The sequence below is a fragment of the Mandrillus leucophaeus genome, unplaced genomic scaffold (genome assembly GCF_000951045.1).
Source record: "Mandrillus leucophaeus isolate KB7577 unplaced genomic scaffold, Mleu.le_1.0 Scaffold21, whole genome shotgun sequence".
Classification (NCBI taxonomy): Eukaryota; Metazoa; Chordata; class Mammalia; order Primates; family Cercopithecidae; genus Mandrillus; species Mandrillus leucophaeus.
Window position 1 is genome coordinate 1,847,528 of NW_012102143.1, and position 18,906 is coordinate 1,866,433.

At 48.2% G+C, this 18,906-nt stretch overlaps 1 protein-coding gene across 1 annotated transcript in view; it reads left to right on the forward strand.

The window, feature by feature from the left end:
* The window catches only part of SAG (S-antigen; retina and pineal gland (arrestin)), a 42,202-nt gene extending 24,265 nt beyond the window's left edge, over positions 1 to 17,937 (forward strand). The window contains exons 10-16 of the mRNA XM_011980254.1: positions 1,159 to 1,231; positions 4,479 to 4,616; positions 8,350 to 8,427; positions 10,674 to 10,697; positions 13,202 to 13,257; positions 17,296 to 17,305; positions 17,696 to 17,937. Of these exons, the coding sequence (XP_011835644.1) occupies positions 1,159 to 1,231; positions 4,479 to 4,616; positions 8,350 to 8,427; positions 10,674 to 10,697; positions 13,202 to 13,257; positions 17,296 to 17,305; positions 17,696 to 17,801 (485 nt within the window). The 3' untranslated portion in view covers positions 17,802 to 17,937. The remainder of the gene's footprint in view (positions 1 to 1,158; positions 1,232 to 4,478; positions 4,617 to 8,349; positions 8,428 to 10,673; positions 10,698 to 13,201; positions 13,258 to 17,295; positions 17,306 to 17,695) is intronic.
* The last annotated feature ends 969 nt before the right edge of the window (positions 17,938 to 18,906 follow it).

Sequence of the window (18,906 nt, forward strand, 5' to 3'; positions counted from 1 at the left end):
TTCCTTCCTTCCTTCCTTCCTTCCTTCCTTCCTTCCTTCCTTCCTTCTTTTTTTGACAGAGTCTCCCTCTGTTGCCCAGCCTGGAGTGCAGTGGTGTGATCTCGGCTCACTGCAACCTCCACCGCCTGGATCAAGCCATTCTCCTGCCTCAACCTCCCAAGTAGCTGGGATTACAGGCGTGCACCAATTTTGCCCAGCTAGTTTTGTATTTTCAGTAAAGAGGGGGGTTTCGCCATGTTGACCAGGCTGGTCTCAAACCCCTGACCTAAGGTGATCCACCCGCCTCGGCCTCCCAAAGTGCTGGGATTACCGGCATGAGCCACTGCACCCAGATAGCTGTTAAATTTTTTAAAACAAAATAGTAATTGCTTTCTATAGACTGGGCACTGTGCTGCATACCTTGCACAAATTGTTTCTTTATCCTCAAACTTTGGCTGGGTGTGGTGGCTCACCCCTGTAATCCCAGCATTTGGGGAGGCCAAGGTGGGAGGATCCCTTGAGCCCAGGAGTTCAAGACCAGTCTGGGCAATGTAGGGAGACCCTGCCTTTATTTTTTTTTTTTTTAATCCTCAAACTTAATTTTAAAGGTGATTAAAAGTCATCTTTTTAATCATCACAACGTCCCTATGAGTTAGATGCAGTTATTACCCCCATTTTACTGATGGGGAAACTGAGGCTTAGAATAGCTAAATAATTCACCCCACAGTTAGTGGCTAAGCCAAGATTGGCACCCAAACAGCCTGGCTCCAGGCCCACCTTCCTATCCACCGCGTTCCACCCACCAATCGGTCCTGTGCTGCCTCTAACTAGTCTCTTGGAGGACAGGAAGGACAATGTTCATGAAATAAGCTGGAGGGTGTTAGATGGGGCTAAGCATGGGAAAGGAGGGGTCTCCCAGGAGCTGCAGCCTGGGAGTTGCAGGCACTGGGCTATGGGTGGGAGTTGATACAGAGCAGGTTATGGGTGACCAGAAATGACCTGGAGACAGAACTTCAAAACCACAGCCTTGAAGCTGAGAGCTGAGAAAGCCAAGCCTGGGAAGTGGAGGGAAACCATCATCAGAGAGGAGAGACCAGCGTGCACCCTGGGAGGCCGCAGGGAATGTGCATGTGTTGGGGGACCAGTGCTGACCACCTGACTCCCGTCTTCCTCTTGCAGTGGAACAGGTGGCCAATGTGGTTCTCTACTCGAGTGATTATTACGTCAAGCCTGTGGCTATGGAGGAAGCGCAGTGAGTAGCTGGTGGGGTTTCCATTTCCTGGGCGTCTCAGCCTTCTGTGTCAAGTTTCTCACCAGTTATTGCTGAAGAGGGAACTAGAATGTTCAGCTAGCTCGCCAGCCTTCCACTTCCTTCCTCTTTCTCCCTTCGAGGGCTGCACAGAAAGTGAGCATCTTATCTCTGCATCTACCACACCCCTCTGTGCCCATCTTACAGGAGTTCTGAGGATTAATCCTAGCCAAAGAATGATGCTGAGGAGAGACATAAAGACAGAAATGTCACCGTGGGATCAACTGGCTTTTTCTATTTATCCTTGGAATGAATTGTTAGGAATTTGATACTATTTCCGTCTCCCAGAAGATGGGCAAATGAACTGTCAGCCCAGGCTAGGATTCCCTATCTTTTAATCTCAAATTGAACATCGTAATACCAGTGACAGCTGGATTATAATATATCCATTCTTAGCCGGTTGTTGTGAATGACTTTTCCCCTTTGTTAGAATCAAAAACAAATGAGAATCCTGCCATGGTTCCTTTATGCTGGCCTGAGAGACCTGCCCAGCTTTGCCGTGTGCCACAAAGTCAATAGATTGATTTAACACATGGCTTGGAGTGGAGGGCGATGATCCCCCACCTCCAGCCCCACAAGAGGATAGCTTGGCCAGGTCTTAACTCTTTGCCTCGCTGGCATGTTCTAAGCACCGTTGTATGTAAAAAATATTAGCAGGGTTAGAGGAAGGTTAGGGTAGGGGAGTGATGAAAGACAAACTGATTCCTTAAGATAATATAAAGTAATAGATATATTTTTTTGAGATGGAGTCTCACTCCGTTGCCCAGGCTGGAGTGCAGTGGTGAGATCTCGGCTCACTGCAACCTCCACCTACCAGGTTCAAGCCATTCTCCTGCCTCAGTCTCCCAAGTAGCTGGGATTACAGGTGCCCGCCGCCACGCCTAGCTAAATTTTTTTTTTTTCTTTTTTGAGACAGAGTTTTGCTCTTGTTGCTCAGGCTGGAGTGCAATGGCGCGATCTCGGCTCACTGCAACCTCTGCCTCCCAGGTTAAAGCAATTCTCCTGCCTCTACCTTCTGAGTAGCTGGGATTACGGGGTCACACCACCACCCCTGGCTAATTTTTTGTATTTTTAGTAGAAACGGAGTTTCACCATGTTAGCCAGGCTGGTCTCGAACCCCTGACCTCAGGTATCTGCCCACCTCGGCCTCCCAAAGTGCTGAGAGATTACAGGCGTGAGCCACCGTGCCTGGCTGATTTTGTATTTTTAGTAGAGACAGGGTTTCACCTGTTGGCCAGGCTGGTCTCAAACTGCTGACCTCAGGTGATCTACCTGCCTCAGCCTCCCAAAGTGCTGGAATTACAGGTGTGAGCTACCACACCCAGCCTATACGGTAATATTTAAAAGGCAACTTTAGGAGAAACTATTACTGTTACTCAAAACAGATTCAACCTTCAGGTCTAGAAGGGAGGGAGACAGGAAAGAATCACCACTTACTGCCTCCTTTCTGCCAAGCCTGGGCTCTGTTCTGCCTTTAGGGGATCCTCACACATCCCTGTGTCCTGGGGGTCTTGGCCTTGGTTCACCTTTCCACATGTGCTCAGCAACATGGGAGCAAAGAGTCCTGGCCCAGTTTTCCCCTAATATGTATTCCATCACCTGGTCCTCTTTCAAAGTGTTGGGTGCATTTTGGGTCAAAGAGTCCCAGGAAACTGGAAAGCATCCCAAAGTCCCCCAAAGGCTGGAGGAGCCTGGGAGCTGGACTGGACCGTGCTGATGAGTCTCAGGCTAGAGGTCACTCGGAAGGCTGCAGAGCAGGAGCCATCGTCCCAGAGCCCTGTGGCTTCTGGGGCTTTGGTGGGCAGGCTTGCACGGAACCAGGTCAGACCTGACTCCCAAGCTGCTCCCCGCCGTCCAAACCCACATCCTGAAGCTCTGGGGAGCGGCCCCAGGGCCTAGACATAGTCCTTTGGCAAGCTCTGCACACACACACAAAGTCCATCCTCTGAGCCCAACCCCAAGGGCCCTCTTCCTATTCCAGCCATCTTTACAATGCTGTTTCTGCTTTTTTCAATGCCCAAATTATGCTCATGAAGAGAGGTTCTACCAGGACCCAGATGGTAGGATGTGGGCCACCTTGGGCTCTGGCAGATTTCCGGAAAGAGCATCCTGTAGACACTGGAGGCAGGATAGGCAACAGCTGCTTTTACCTATCCAGGGAAACTTGATTAGGGAAAGGAAGTCCTTTCCCAGAGAGGCAGTTCAGACTTCCAGCTGTCTCAGGACAGCCTTAGAATGGTCCTGATGCTGGCCACACCCCACCTTCTTCTGGCTAGGCACCGGAGGGAGGGTGTGCTGCTGGCACGAATGGGCTCTGCCGTCAGACAGTGTGCAGCCACGTGACCGTGAGCACACTTCCCGTCTGGAAAATGGGGATCTTGGGAGCACCTGCTTGGTACGGGGTTGATGAGGGTAAGGTGAAAGGTTTTGGGGACAGGCCTTAGCACCAGGCCCGGCACACAGCACGCGTGTGAGCAGAGGAGCCAACTCCCCAGTTGCGGAGGCTGCTTCGTGATCCTGGCCGTGCTGCCATGTGTCTGCCTGGAGAAACACACACTGCTGTGTCCCCAGCTTGATCCCAGACCCGCCCATTGGCACAGGGTCCCCGCCATCTGTCAGATGTTGAGAAATCTATACCCCGACTGATGTGGAAGAAGATCCAGTAGAGAAAGAACATGTGCTGTTTGGACCCAAGCCAGTCCGTCTGTGTGATCCACAAACTGTGGGTCCCTGCGTTGCCCCTCTAGACAACTTACCACACAGTCACACTGTGACCTCCTTATAGCGACAGTTTTTGGTGACAAGAGCCTTTCTGGCCTGGGCTCGTTGCTGACGCTAACCAGAAGGTTCTGCAGGCCACCGTGTGGTTCACAGTCTCAGGAGGAGACTGTGGTCTCTGACTCTCAAGCCAGTTGGTCTCATTAACTCCATAGAATATTCTAGAAATTCAGCAATTCAGAATAGGCTGAGTTGCTTGAAGCAATATCCTCCTTGTGCTGCCAGCCCACCCTGAGATTTCACAAGCACTGTTCTGCTTCTCGTAAGGCAAGTTCCCAGGCACCTGAACCCAGCTTCCCAGGAGGTCCATCAGGGGATATGGATCCCGGAAAATGCCTAATGTCAAATAGGGGCTCATGGGGCCCATGGCAGCTTTTATGGTTATAAATCTCCTCTGTTCTTCTTCCTCTAGAGAAAAAGTGCCGCCAAACAGCACTTTGACCAAGACGCTGACGCTGCTGCCCTTGCTGGCTAACAATCGAGAAAGGAGAGGCATTGCCCTGGACGGGAAAATCAAGCATGAGGACACGAACCTTGCCTCCAGCACCATGTAAGTCCTTGAGGCTCAGGGAATAGGCCCCGGCAGGGCGGGCTGGTGCTGGTCTGCTCCCCTTCACGTCACCCTGCTGGGCTCGCAGGCGCACACATGCAGCATGGTGGCCTGGCGTGTGTAGTGTGGACTGCATACCGAGGGGCCCAAACAAGGATCCCACTCTCACCCCTGGTGTGATGTGGGGGTTACGCCCGTGGGCCCTGGAGACAGCTGTGCGCTAATCCCAGCTCTGCTGCTGACCCTGGGAAAATGCCTTGAGTTCTCTGAGAACCTCAGTTTTCCTGTCTGTAAAGTGGGGGCAATAATAGTTCAAGTCTCATAGAGTGGCTATAAGGATTCAGTGAGACAGTCCATGTAAAGTGTGGGGCCTGACATACAGTGAGTGCTCCAGGAATGTCAGCTACTGTTTTTAGAAGCATCACTGGCTAGTGTAGTGCCCTAAGCATGTAAACTGAGTGATACTCTTGGCTGTATTCATTCATTCATCCATTTCCATCAGGAATTGTGAAGAACAGGAGGTCCTAATGACTTTACATGTCCATTAAATTTAAATGAAATTAGGTACTGATCTGCTGACCCTGACTCAAAGGACCACTGGCTGAATTTGGGCAGCAGATCTAGCAAAGACTGTGCAGTGAAGTTCCCAAGTTAGCATCCGCTGTCCTTCTGAGCCATGCTTTTGCGCTTCCCTTCCCAGGAGCGTGTCTGTTGGTGAACTCTCAGAGTTTTGGGTTGGGGCCAAAACCCAGGCTCAGGGCCCACTCACTGCCACCTCCCTATGTGATGTGCTGGGGGTTCCCTCTGTGGCCCCAGTAAACCACCTCCAAGGTGATGCCAACGGCCGGGAGACTGGATTGTTTCACCCCAAGACCCTGATGCTCAGTAGCTCACACTCTCAGACACCGAGAGTGGGGAGCAGTGAACAACTGGCAGAAAGCAGGTGGAAGTCAAAGGATTTTCTGAGGATAATTGGCCAAGTGACTGTGTTAGATTCTAAAGCACATTCGTTAACTCCAGGAGAGACTATCAGGGAAACTGAGAGCCTAGATCAATGCATTCAAGGGTGTAGGAATAATAAGATGAACAATGATGGCTCACTGCACTGTGGGAATGTTTCGTGGTGTGTGGACTAGTTTCTAAACATGTATGACTCGGCAGGGCATGGTGGCTCATACCTGTAATCCCAGCACTTTGGGAAGCTGAGGCAGGCGGATCACCTAAGGTCAGGAATTGGAGACCATCCTGGCCAACATGGTGAAACCCCGTCTCTACTAAAAGTACAAATATTAGCTGGGCCTGGTAGCGGGTGCCTATAATCCCAGCTACTCGGGAGGCTGAGATAGGAGAGAATGAAAGACTTATCCAAGGTCACTAAATCAGTTAATAGCAGAGCAAAGTACACTCCACAGCAAATCTCCCAATCCAGGAAGATGCCAGGGAACAAAGTTTGCAGGGCGTTCTCAGGCAGGTGGCAGAGCACATTCTGTTCAGCAGCTGCTCGGCCCTATTTAGTGCAAGGTAGTTAGTCCCAGCTGGGGGCAGTAGCTCACACCTGTAATCCCAGCACTTTAGAAGGCCAAGGTGGGCGAATCGCTTGAGCCCAGGAGTTTAAGACCAGCCTGGGCAACATGGCGAAACCCCATATCCACAGAAAATTAAAACATTAGCTGGGCATGGTGGCACATGCCTGTAGTCCCAGCTATTTGAGAGGCTGAGATGAGAGGATTGCTTGAGCCCAGGAGGTCAAGGTTACAGTGACCTATGATCATGCCATTGCACTCCAGCCTGGGTAACAAAATGAGACCCTGTCTCCAAAAAAAAAAGAAAAAAAATCAATCCCAGCAAGGGGAGGATCTCAAGCTTGTACCCCCTTTTTTTCCCTTTGGAGGCATCCTCTCTTCACGAGGTACTTGGCCATACTCCGCAAGTCCACATAAAGATATTCTGCCCTCTTTTTAAAAATTATTATTATTATTATTTTTTTTTGAGACGGAGTCTCGCTCTGTCGCCCAGGCGGGAGTGCAGTGGCTGGACCTCAGCTCACTGCAAGCTCCGCCTCCCGGGTTTACGCCATTCTCCTGCCTCAGCCTCCAGAGTAGCTGGGACTACAGGCGCCCGCCACCTCGCCCGGCTAGTTTTTTGTATTTTTTTTTTTTTTTTTTTTTAGTAGAGACAGGGTTTCACCGTGTTAGCCAGGATGGTCTCGATCTCCTGACCTCGTGATCCGCCCGTCTCGGCCTCCCAAAGTGCTGGGATTACAGGCTTGAGCCACCGCGCCCGGCCAAAAATTATTTTTATTTTTTTTTTCGGACAAAGTCTCACTCTGTCACCCAGGTTGGAGTGCAGTAGCGCAATCTTGGCTCACTGCAACGTCCGCCTTCCGGGTTCAAGAGATTCTCCTGGCTCAGCCTCCTGAGTAGCTGGGATTAGAGGCTCCCACCACCACACCTGGCTAATTTTGTACTTTCAATAGAGATGGGGTTTCACCATGTTGTCCAGGCTAGTCTTGAACTTCCTGAACTCAAGCGATCTGCCTGCCTCGGTCTCCCAAAGTGCTGGGATTAAAGGTGTGAGCCACCATGTCTGGCTATTCTGTCCTCTTTTAAAGGAGCTCCAGACACCAATGAACTCTCCGGGGAGCACTGTGGTTCTAGAAACATGTGCCTGAGACACTTCCCCTCAGAGGCTCCCGAGCTGATGTCTTCTTCCAGGCCCAGCACCTGCTGGCCACCTCCCCAACTATTTTTCCAGAGCTGTTCCACCCTCCCCTGCCTTCTGCCTGTAGCCTTCCGGTTTCTGGGCTTGTTTTCTATCATTTACATGATTTTTGCTAGCATTTCATGACTTTTTTCATACCTTAATTCCTGTTATCGGATATCCTGGAGTACTCGTGTCCTCCGCGTTGGATCCCACGTGATAAACATTGGTGATGAAATGCCCAGCACAGTGCCTGCCAGATAGTAGGACTTCATTCAGTACATATTAGTGGGATCTGGAATGACATTTCTGTCAAGGAATGTCACATTGCACTGTCTTTGGGGACACATCTGAGGGTCTTGCACATCCTGCACATTCACTTAAATATTGACAGCTCTCACTTGGTGCCAGGTCTGATGTTGGGTGCTGGGGACACACAGCTAGATATCTTGGAAGGCAGGAGAGAAGGAGGGGTCACTCTGGTGCAGGGTTGTGTTGGCAAGTCTGGCGCGGGGGGCGCTGGGACACAGCTGGGGATGAAGTAGCAAAGGCAGGCCAGGGCAGCTTGCGGGCTGCTTCTGAGGCTGAACCTGCAGGTGGCCACAGAGCTCAGAGAAGGGGCCTGGCACGTGGGAGATGAGTTGCTGAGATAATCCAGGCAGGCAAAGCCTGCAGGAGGACTTGGGGACCTGCAGAGATGGCAGTTCTGGCAGGTGGTAGAAGGGAGGAGCTGAGGAGGATGACCAGGGGATGTGCATCTGTAGAGGTCAAGCACAGAGAAGGGGGATGCACGCTCTGCCCTCTGGGAGCTTCTAGAGGAGAAGATGCAGGAATTCCTCCAGTGCCTGCAAGGAGTCCCCACACCCACTCCCCAAGTACGTGAACTTCTAGGACTTTGGCAGCTCAGTGAGTTTACCAGTCCCTGGAGAACCTCCATGACGGCGTGCCTGCCCGGAATGGAAAGGTTGCCCATCTGCTCTTCACCCTCCTCTGCTCTCCATCATCCTTCTCCTTTTCCTTTCTGTTTGGGCAGCATTAAAGAGGGCATAGACCGGACCGTCCTGGGGATCCTGGTGTCTTACCAGATCAAGGTGAAGCTCACAGTGTCAGGGTAAGTGTCCCGGCACCAACCGTCGGGCTGCTCTGTCCTGGCCTTAGATGGTCTGAACTGTTCCTTTCCTGAATGACTGGGAGACAGAAAGCAAGGACAGGCCCACAGCTTCTACCAAGGATTACCAAGTAGAGCTTGGGAGAGATTCTGTTTGTCTAGTGCCATGCTTCTGTCTGATAAAATGTCAGGGGGGAAAGGGTGGAGAAGCAGACTCTGAAATGTGTGCACTCTTAGCTCCACTTTGCAAAAATACATGTGCATATGTGCATGTGGTGGAAGCTGATGTGCAAGAATGAAGATTAGTCAAAGGTTATCCTTCAGAAAAGAGTAACTGCTGTGAAATAACCCAGTAAATCTTCATGTATTTGCATCTTAGAAGGTATCGATCCATAAAGTAGGGACCTTCCCCTCCCTTCTCGCACATGTAATCACAGGGCGTAGGAGTCTTCTTTTCATACAAGAGTGCCAATATCTCAGAGTTTTAAGGGAACAGGTTTCCACTTTCATTTTCATGTGAAACCAATTTCTTCCATTTGTTTAATCTTACCAAAAAGGAAAAACTTGAATTCTCATTTTTGTTTCAAGTTCCATTGCCAAAGACTCTGGCCTTTTACTTGGACAAGCCTTGAGTAGTTCTGCCATCAAAGGCAAGTCTGTGCCTAGGTTTCACACTTCTAAGTAGTGAAGAATTCCCGGCTGGGCGCAGTGGCTCACGCCTATAATCCCAGAACTTTGGGAGGCCGAGGCGGGCGGATCATGAGGTCAGGAGATGGAGACCATCCTGGCTAACAAGGTGAAACCCCGTCTCTAATAAAAATACAAATATTAGATGGGCGTGGTGGCAGGAGCCTGTAGTCCCAGCTACTCGGGGGGCTGAGGCAGGAGAATGGCGTGAAGCTGGGAGGCAGAACTTGCAGTGAGCCGAGATTGCGCCACTGCACTCCAGCCTGGGCGACAGAGCGAGACTCCATCTCAAAAAAAAAAAAAAAAAAAATTCCCTTGAATAAAATAAGGGTTTAAAAAAAAGAGTTTCCCAAATTTCCAACAAAGTAGAACATGGGTCTGTTTTGCATTTTTCGTTAGTATAGTGTTTTTTTTTTTAATTTCTCACAGTGGATAGTGCATAAAAGGATCTAAAAACAGGGTGGAGTTTCTTTTAGCAGTCAAGGAAAGCAACCAGCAGGTATTTCACAATAACCCATGTGACTTACCTTGAATGTTAGGGCTTGACATTTTTTTTTTTTTTTTGAGATGGAGTATCACTCTGGAGTGCAGTGGCATGATCTCAGCTCACTGCAACCTCCACCTCCCAGGTTCAAGTGATTCTCCTGCCTCCGCCTCCCGAGTAGCTGGGATTACAGGTGCACACCACCATGCCTGGCTAATTTTTGTATTTTTAGTAGAGACGGGGTTTCACCGTGTTGGCCAGGCTGATCTTGAACTCCTGACCTCAAGTGATCTGCCCGCCTCAGCCTCCCAAAGTGCTGATTTACAGGCGTGAGCCACCACGCCCAACCAACTTTTTTTTTTGAGACAGAGTCTTGTTCTGAGACTCAGGCTAGAGTACAGTGGTATGATCTCAGCTCACTGCAACCTCCACCTCCCAGGTTCAAGCAATTCTCCTGCCTCAGCTGGGATTACAGGCACCTGCCACCATGCCCAGCTGATTTTTGTACTTTTAGTAGAGATGGGTTTGGTTGTTTTTTTTTGTTGTTGTTGTTGTTTTTTTGTTTTGTTTTTTTTGAGCTGGAGTCTCACTCTGTCGCCCAGCCTGGAGTGCAGTGGCTCGATCTCAGCTCACTGCAAGCTCTGCCTCCGGGGTTCACGCCATTCTCCTGCCTCAGCCTCCCGAGTAGCTGGGACTACAGGCACCCACCACCAAACCTGGCTAATTTTTTTTTTTTTTTTTTGGTATTTTTAATGGAGATGGGGTTTCACCATGTTAGCTAGGACGGTCTCGATCTCCTGACCTCATGATCCATCCGCCTCGGCCTCCCAAAGTGCTGGGATTACAGGCGTGATCCACCATGCCCAGCCCCTTTTAAACTAATCATCTTGAGAAAGAGATGAAGTCACAGGTAGACAGCAGGAATGAAGTTGAACATTAAGGGATGCAAAGACCCTAGACGTTGTGAGTTCGGGTGCAAGAACCATGAGAGCTGGGCTGTGTCCTGCCTCTGAATCATGGGAAAGGGTTGCGTTACCACTGTGACAGTTACGACAGGCATTTATTTTGTGTTTTCTAGCTTTCTGGGAGAGCTCACCTCCAGGTAAGCCTGTTCACCTTCCTGTTTGCTTGTTTCCCAAAATATCAAAGGCAGCAAACCTGGGGCTCCAAAATGGTTTCTGGTGAAAGCTGCTTTCTGGGCAGTTGTGCTCAGAGGTGTTAGGAATGATGCTTTGCCTTCAGATGCATCACAGAACCATGGCTCATAGGCGTTTCTTTGGGACTATATTTCTTTGGAACCACAGCTAGACCTATGCCTGTGTAAGGACACACATATGCACACCTAGAAAACTGGCGCACTCCACGCAGTCAGCTTGTGTGTGTGTGGTAAAATACACATAACATAAAATTTACTATTATATTTATTTATTTATTTATTTTTTGAGACGTAGTCTTACTCTGTCGCCAAGCCTGGAGCACAGTGACGTGATCTCGGCTCACCGCAACCTCCACTTCCTGGTTCAAGTGATCCTCCCGCCTCAGCCTCCTGAGTAGCTGGGATTACAAGCGTATGCCACGACACCTGGCTAATTTTTGTGTTTTTAGTACAGACGAGGTTTCACCATGTTGGCCAGGCTGGTCTTGAACTCCTGACCTCAAGTGATCATCTTGCCTTGGCCTCTCAAAGTGCTGGGATTACAGGTATGAGCCACCACACACCTGGCATAAATTTTACCATTTTAACCGTTTTATTTATTTCTTTGAGATGCAGTCTTGCTGTGTTGCCCAGGCTCAAGTGCAATGGCATGATCTTGGCTCACTGCAACCTCTGCCTCCTTGGTTCAAGCGATTCTTCTGCCTCAGCATTCTGAGTAGTTAGGATTACAGGCTCACGCCACTGTGCCTGACTAATTTTGTATTTTTAGGAGAGACAGGGTTTCACCATGTTGCCCAGGCTGGTCTTGAACTCCTGACCTCAAGTGATCCACCTGCCTCGGCCTCTCAGAGTGCTAGGATTACAGGCGTGAGCTACCCTGCCCAGCCTTCACTATTTTAAAGTGCACAATTTGGTGGCATTAAATATGTTTACGCTGTTATGCAACCATCACCACTATCTAGTTCTAGAACATTTTTATCACCCAAAAAGAAAATCTCATACCCATTAACCAGTCACTCTCATTTTCCCTCCCTATAGTCTCTGACATAATCATTAATCTGTTCTCTATCTCTGTAGATTTGCCTGTTCTGGATATTGTGTGTAAATGGATTCATACAATATGTGGCCTTTTGTTATTGGTTTCTTTCACTTAGCATAGTGTCATTAGTGTAAGGTTTATCCATGTTGTAGCATGTACTAGTACTCCATTCCTTTTTATGGCTCAGTAATATTCCATTGCATGGATATACCACATTTTGTTTATCCCATTCATCTGTTGGTGGACATTTGGGTTGTTTCTACCTTTTGGTATTGCAAATAGTGATGGCTGCCTTTTAAAATTATGCACGAAGAAGCAGCAAGTTAAGAAATGTTTGAGACAGGCATTGAGCTTATGTACTCCATCATCCCAACTCTTCTCATCTCCTTCCCTCACCTGGAGCCCAGGTTCCACCTTTTCTTTTAGACCCATCTGCTCCTGGGTCTGATGAGGGTGGCTTCATTGTAAAAAGAGGTGCTTGGGCTGGAGGTAAGCCTTGGATAGAAGGCCCTGGGTCCTGGGTGAAGTGAGGAGTAACCCTTTCTTTCATCCCCTCTCTCCACTTTTCCATTTGTCCTTTTTCTAAATTTTCCTTCTACTTCTTTCCTTTGTTTTATGTAAATTGAAAGTCGCCCCACAGCCCTTTAGCTTTTGGAATTCAGTGGATCCTGCTTGTCTCCGTTCTGCCCTGTAGCAAGAGACTGTGCCCAGCCAGCAACATACCAGCCTTGCAGAAATTTTAACATATGAAACACGGTGTATGTTGTTGCAAAGAATATTTTTAAAAAATTCTTTCTTCAGGATTTCACCTCTTCCCCACTCACAGTATCAAGTCACCGTACCTAGTAAACAGGAGTAAGCGAGACCTAAATAGACTAGCTGCCTCGGCCGTGTCTGTGTAAGTGAAGTTTCTGGAACCTTTCCAATTTCTACTTGACCATTTCTGTTTTGTTTTGTTTTTAATCCCACTGCAGGCTGGGCGTCGTGGCTCACGCCTATAATCCCAGCACTTTGGGAGGCCAAGGCTGGTGGAAAACCTGAGGTCAGGAGTTTGAGACCAGCCTGGCCAATATGGTGAAACCCCATCTCTCCTTTTCAAAAATACAAAAATTAGTCAGGCATGGGGGCATGCATTTGTAGTCCCAGCTACTCGAGAGGCTGAGACAGGAGAATTGCTTGAACCCAGGAGGTGGAGGTTGCAGTGAGCCAAGATTGTGCCATTGCACTCCAGCCTGGGTGACAGAGCGAGACTCCATCTCAAAAAAAAAAAAAAAAAAATCCCACTGCATTGTCTTGTCTTTCAGCTTGGGCCTGGGGATCTTTTGTGAATCTCTGCAGTCATAGGTCTGTGCTGTGTTACCTATAATTGTGTGTGTGTGTGTTCACACCAATCTTCATTCTTTTTTTCTAGTGAAGTCGCCACTGAGGTCCCATTCCGCCTCATGCACCCTCAGCCTGAGGACCCAGGTCAGTTTTGTCCTTTTTTGTCTTTCTTTAATTATTTCCTACTTGCAGATTTATTGTTGATGTATTTCTAGTCTTTCTTGACCACACCTTAGAGCATGGAGTGGCCAGGTATAAGAGATTCCATGTCATCTACAAGGCAAATAGTCTGGGGGAAAGGGAGAGCCCATCTGTTCAGCACTGAGCTGGGTAGATTATCCAACGTCAGCTGGAGTCTGCAAGATGTAGCATCCTTGCTCTTGGATGGGGACAACCTCGTGAGATTTTATCAAGAATGATTTAAGAGCAGAAGCTCTGCTGTCAACAGACCTGGATTTAGAATTAAAGATGATTTAGGTAAAAACTTAATTTGAAAGCACAAGGATTTTGCATTTCATTTGGAAACGAAAGGCCTCATGTTTCATTTGAAAGCATTAACAGGCATTTAAAAGGTTGTTTTTTTTTTTTTTTTTTTTTGAGACGGAGTCTCACTCTGTCACCCAGTTTGGAGTGCAATGGTGTGATCAAGCTCACTGCAGACTCGACCTCCTGGGCTCAAGCCATCCTCCTACCTCAGCCTCTGAAGTAGCTGGAACTACAGGCATACCACCACCCTCAGCTAGTGTTTTTGATTTTTAGTAGAGATGAGGTCTTGCCGTGTTGCTCAGGCTAGTCTTGAACTCCGGAGCTCAAGTGTTCTTTCTGCCTCATCTTCCCAAAGTGCTGGGATTATAGGCATGAGCCACTGCACCTGGCTGAAGATAACTGTTTTTTGTTTTTTGTTTTTTGTTTTTTTGAGATGGAGTCTCACTCTGTCACCCAGGCTGGAGTGCAGTGGCACAACCTAGGCTCACTGCAACCTCTGCCTTCCAGGTTCAAGTGATTCGCATGCCTCAGCCTCCTGAATAGCTGGGATTACAGGCGCCTGCCACCCTGCCGGGCTAATTTTTGTATTTTTAGTAGAGACGGAGTTTCACCATGTTGGCCAGGCTGGTTTCAAACTCCTGACCTCAGGTGATCACCCGCCTCAGCCTCCCAAAGTGCTTGGATTACAGGCGTGAGTCACCGCGCCCGGCCTCAAGATAACTATTTTTGACAGTGGCAGTTATGATAAGAATACAGAAAATACTAGAAAAGAGGGTCGGGCTGGGTTCCTGACACCTCAGCTAATTTGAATTGTAAATCTACTGGCTCTTGTATGGATACGGAATTATGCAATAGTTGTATGACTCTGAAAACATATTAAAACCCACTAGACTGTCCACTGTGAAAAGGTAAATTGTATGGTATATGAATTTGATCTCAATCATTCTCTTTCTAAAAAAGTAAATGAAGCAGCAAAAATAATATAGGTAAAATCTCAGAAATTCTAAAGAAACATTTTCTTCACGTTGAGGCAGTTTAGTTGACAGGAAAGAAAAACAGATCTGTCTAAATAAGAACTCTCCACAAGTATAGGAATAAGGGATATTTTAAGTAAAAGTGGTATAAACAAGCAGGGTTTATTTTTCTCATACTTTACAAGTAGCTTTTCTATATTGATAGTGAAATGCCGTTTAAACATTAGAATGAGCCCCCACTATTCATTTTAGGTTTTGTCTCAACAGTACTTTGTTTCAAAGCAGCTTTTCCAAATATTTTGGATTCAGACCCTCAATGAACTTTTCCAAAACTGAAAAATATAGTCTAGCTATATGTTTTCATTTGGAGAAAATCGAAAATGTAGTCTAGCGATATGTTTTCAATTCATTTATGCTTGTGTCATTAAAATACTACTTTTTAATGGTGTGAGAGTAAGATGCTTTCTGGTTCCTTTCAAGCACATTAAAAAGATAGTCACTTGAGGATATGTCATAGTTTATGTTGGGTTGTTTTTTAGAATTTGAGTAGACTTTATGCTTTAATTTTTTTTTTTTTTTTTAGACAGAGTCTCTTTCTGTCACCCAGGCTAGAGTGCAGTGGCACGATCTTGGTACACTGCAACCTCTGCCTCCCGAGTTCAAGTGATTCTCCTGTCTCAACCTCCCGAGTAGCAGGGATTACTGGTGTGTGCCACAATGCCCAGCTAATTTTTGTATTTTTAGTAGAGATGGGTTTTCCCCATGTTGACCAAGCTGGTCTCAAACTCCTGGCCTCAGGTGATCTGCCCACCTCAGCCCCCCAAAGTGCTGGGATTACAGGCATGAGCCACCGTGCCCGGCCTGACTTAATTTTTAAAAATTCTTTCTCCATATACAACTTTCATGTTCCAGTCATTATGACCTTAACAGTGAACATATCACAATGTCAGGATGAAACAATGATCTTTTGTACTGTGAGATTTCTGGGTGCAAAGGTTAAGACAAATCACCCCATGGTTACAAAATTCTGATTTCTAGAGATATGAGATAGATGAGATTTCTAGAGATAAATGCCATCTCTCCTGTCTTCTCTGCCTAGTTCTCGGCTCCCTGAGTCTAGGCTGGTAAGATTCTAAGCAGAGAAAGCATAAGCTATATGTAGTTAAGCCCTGCTGGAGCCTGGGGGCCAAGCAGTTTGTGTGTAATAAGTGCTGTGACATGCTACCAAGTTTTTATTGCCCCCTGTCAAGGGTATCTGTACTGAATCCGAAGATGCTGATTTGATTCATCCTCGTTGTCTACCTCTGCAAGGCTGATGGTCCCACTTAGTGTCATTTCTTCGCTTAGCACTGTGGGCTGCAGGGCATTTCTTGCCCAGGGGATGTTTTGACAAGCTGGCCTCTCTAGGGCCCCGTATGTAGCGACCCTCATAGACAGTCCCTCCCAGTGCTGGCTTCCAGGTGGGCACCAGAGACAAGAGCAGGGGTTCACCATCAAATTGCCACTGTGCTCCCCAAAACTAGGTGGGCAGAAAGCTAAAAAAGAACAAAAACCATTCAAATTAATAGCAGTTAGTCTGGGGATACAACACATGTGAAAACATAACCCAACAACAACAAAATCAGTGTGTTAACAGAAATTGAAAACTTTGTGACCGGGGGTTGGTCCTCAAGCTTTAATGCACACCCCACCCCTGGGGTGCTGGTGAACGTCAAGTCCCAGGTCTCAGCCCTCTGAAGCCTGACAGATGGAGGTGCCAGGGCACACATGCTCATGGCACCCTGGTGACCTTGACCTCGATGGGGTCCAGAGGACATGGAAGGTGGGGAAGCCAAGGCAGGTGGATCACTTGAGGTCAGGAGTTCGAGATCAGCCTGGCCAACATGGTAAAACCCCATCTCTACTAAAAATACAAAAATTAGCCAGGCATGGTGGTGGGCGCCTATAATCCTAGCTACTTGGGAGGTTAAGACAGGAGAATCACTTGAATGGAGACAGAGGTTGCAGTGAGCCGAGACTGTGCCACTTCATTCCAGCCTGGGCAACAGAGCGAGATGCCATCTCAAATAAATAAATAAATAAGAAAGGAGAAGCAACACCAGAGGGGGCAAGGCTGATCAGGGAAAGCATCCTAGAGGTGAGACTGGGGGGGTTTCATTTGAGGAGGTGAGGGTTGTGGCACATTGTAAAGGAAGCAGTGATTTAAAATGCAAGGAGAGGCCGGGCGCAGTGGCTCACGCCTGTAATCCCAGCACTTGGGAGGCCGAGGCGGGCAGATCACTTGAGGTCAGGAGTTTGAGACCAGCCTGGCCAACATAGCTGAAACCCTGTCTCTACTAAAGATACAAAAATTAGCCAGGCGTAATGGCACATGCCTGAAATTCCAGCTACTCAGGAGGCTGAGGCATGAGAATCTCTTGAAACCAGGAGGCAAAGATTGCAGTGAGCAGAGATCGTGTCACTGCATTCCAGCCTGGGTGACATAGCGAGACTCAGTCTCAAATAAAATAAAATGCAAGGAGAAAAGCTGTTCAAATGGGAAAGGCAGGGAGGCAGGAATTACACGCTGTGATCGTGAATTACATGTATCTAGGCCTTATCTCTCAAACCGTAAAGTCACCTAAAAGGGAGACATTTTCTAGGTACAGCTATGATATAGAATTTATACTAACAAATGTCTCTCTCTCCCTCTTCCCTGCCTCCCTTGAATTCCTGCTTACAGCTAAGGAAAGGTGAGTGAGCCTCTTGAATGTGGCCCTGACTTGCCCTGTGCCCTGGGACCTTCTCCTCCAGCACAAACCCCTCTTTGAGTCTTTTCACATATCCCAAGCTCTCCGGCCGGTTCAGGAGGCACATCTGCTACTTCCTGTCTGCTCCCTAGTGCTTACGGCACGTGCGCACCATTACGCTGGGCTTGCTCACTCTGTGCGTGCCTTTGTTTTCTCCCATTGGTGCTAGTTAAAGGAATTTTAAACAAAGCCTTGAGGAAAATGACGTGCTCCCATGTTCTATCATGGGGAAAACCTTGATCAGTTCCTTTGTTGCAAAAATATCAAGGCTCTTGTTTCAGTTTCAGCTTCAAAGGGCGTGCAGTGATCAAAATGTCGTTTGTTTTATTTTAGTTATCAGGATGCAAATTTAGTTTTTGAGGAGTTTGCTCGACATAATCTGAAAGATGCAGGAGAAGCTGAGGAGGGGAAGAGAGACAAGAATGACGTTAATGAGTGAAGATGTCAGCTCAGGATGCCGGAAAATGACCTGTAATTACCAGTGCAAAGCCCCACGGTTTAGCCCTTTGGAGTTATGCTACGTATGAAAGGATGAGTCTTCTTCTGAGAAATAAAGCTTGTTTGTTCTCCTCTGAGTCATGAGTTGGTTGATTTGTTGGGGAGGCTGAGTTGATGACATGACACAGAAGCTGCCACCTTTAGGGTCCCTAGAGTTGGAGGGTTGGGGAGAAGGAGGCCAGTCTTCCACAGAAGGGCTCACCACTGGCCTATGAGGGACAGAAGATGTCTGGAAATCAATGTGCTTACCAGGTGGGGCCCTTGGTGTGTCCAGGGGTGTTCCTAGGAGTCTCAATCTGAGGTGTTTCTCTGGAAACAGTGCCTTCCTGCCCGTCTGCTGCCCGCTTTCCTTCCTTTCTTCCTTCCCTCCTTCCCTCCTTCCCTCCCTCCCTCCTTCCTTCCTTGTTTCGCTCTTGTTGCCCAGGCTGGAGTGCAGTGGCATGATCTCAGCTCACTGCAACCTCTGCCTCCCGGATTCAAGCGATTCTCCTGTCTCAGCCTCCTGAGTAGTTGAGATTACAGGCGCGTGCCACAAGCCCGCCTAATTTTTTGTATTTTTGTTAGAGACGGGGTTTCACCATGTTAGCCAGGCTGGCCTCGAACTGCCGACCTCAGGTGATCCACCCACCTCGGCCTCCCAAAGTGCACAATTACAGGCGTGAGCCACCGGGCCTGGCCTGGTGTGTATGTTTCTAATTACCTGACCAGTCCCAACTTCCAGGCCCTAAAGAGCCTCCCAAGTTAAACAGGGCAGAGAACACCTGTGGACAAAAATACTCTTGGTTACTGATTCAACTTTTGGGTCCAGGTGCCTGTTTGAGCTTTGGGTTGTTGGTTAAGATCTATTCAATGCAAGAAACAAAATCAGATTTGGTCAACTTAAGGTGGGGAGAAGGATGTTGTGGGAGGACCCTGGTGTGGTCAGAGAACTGAAGGACGAACCTGAGCTGCCGCATCTGGGGTGAGCAGGAATCGGAGAACCTCCAGGGGTCAGGGACCCACTCTCTGGGGCGGCTATTCATGCGGCTCCGCACCACACGCTCCCA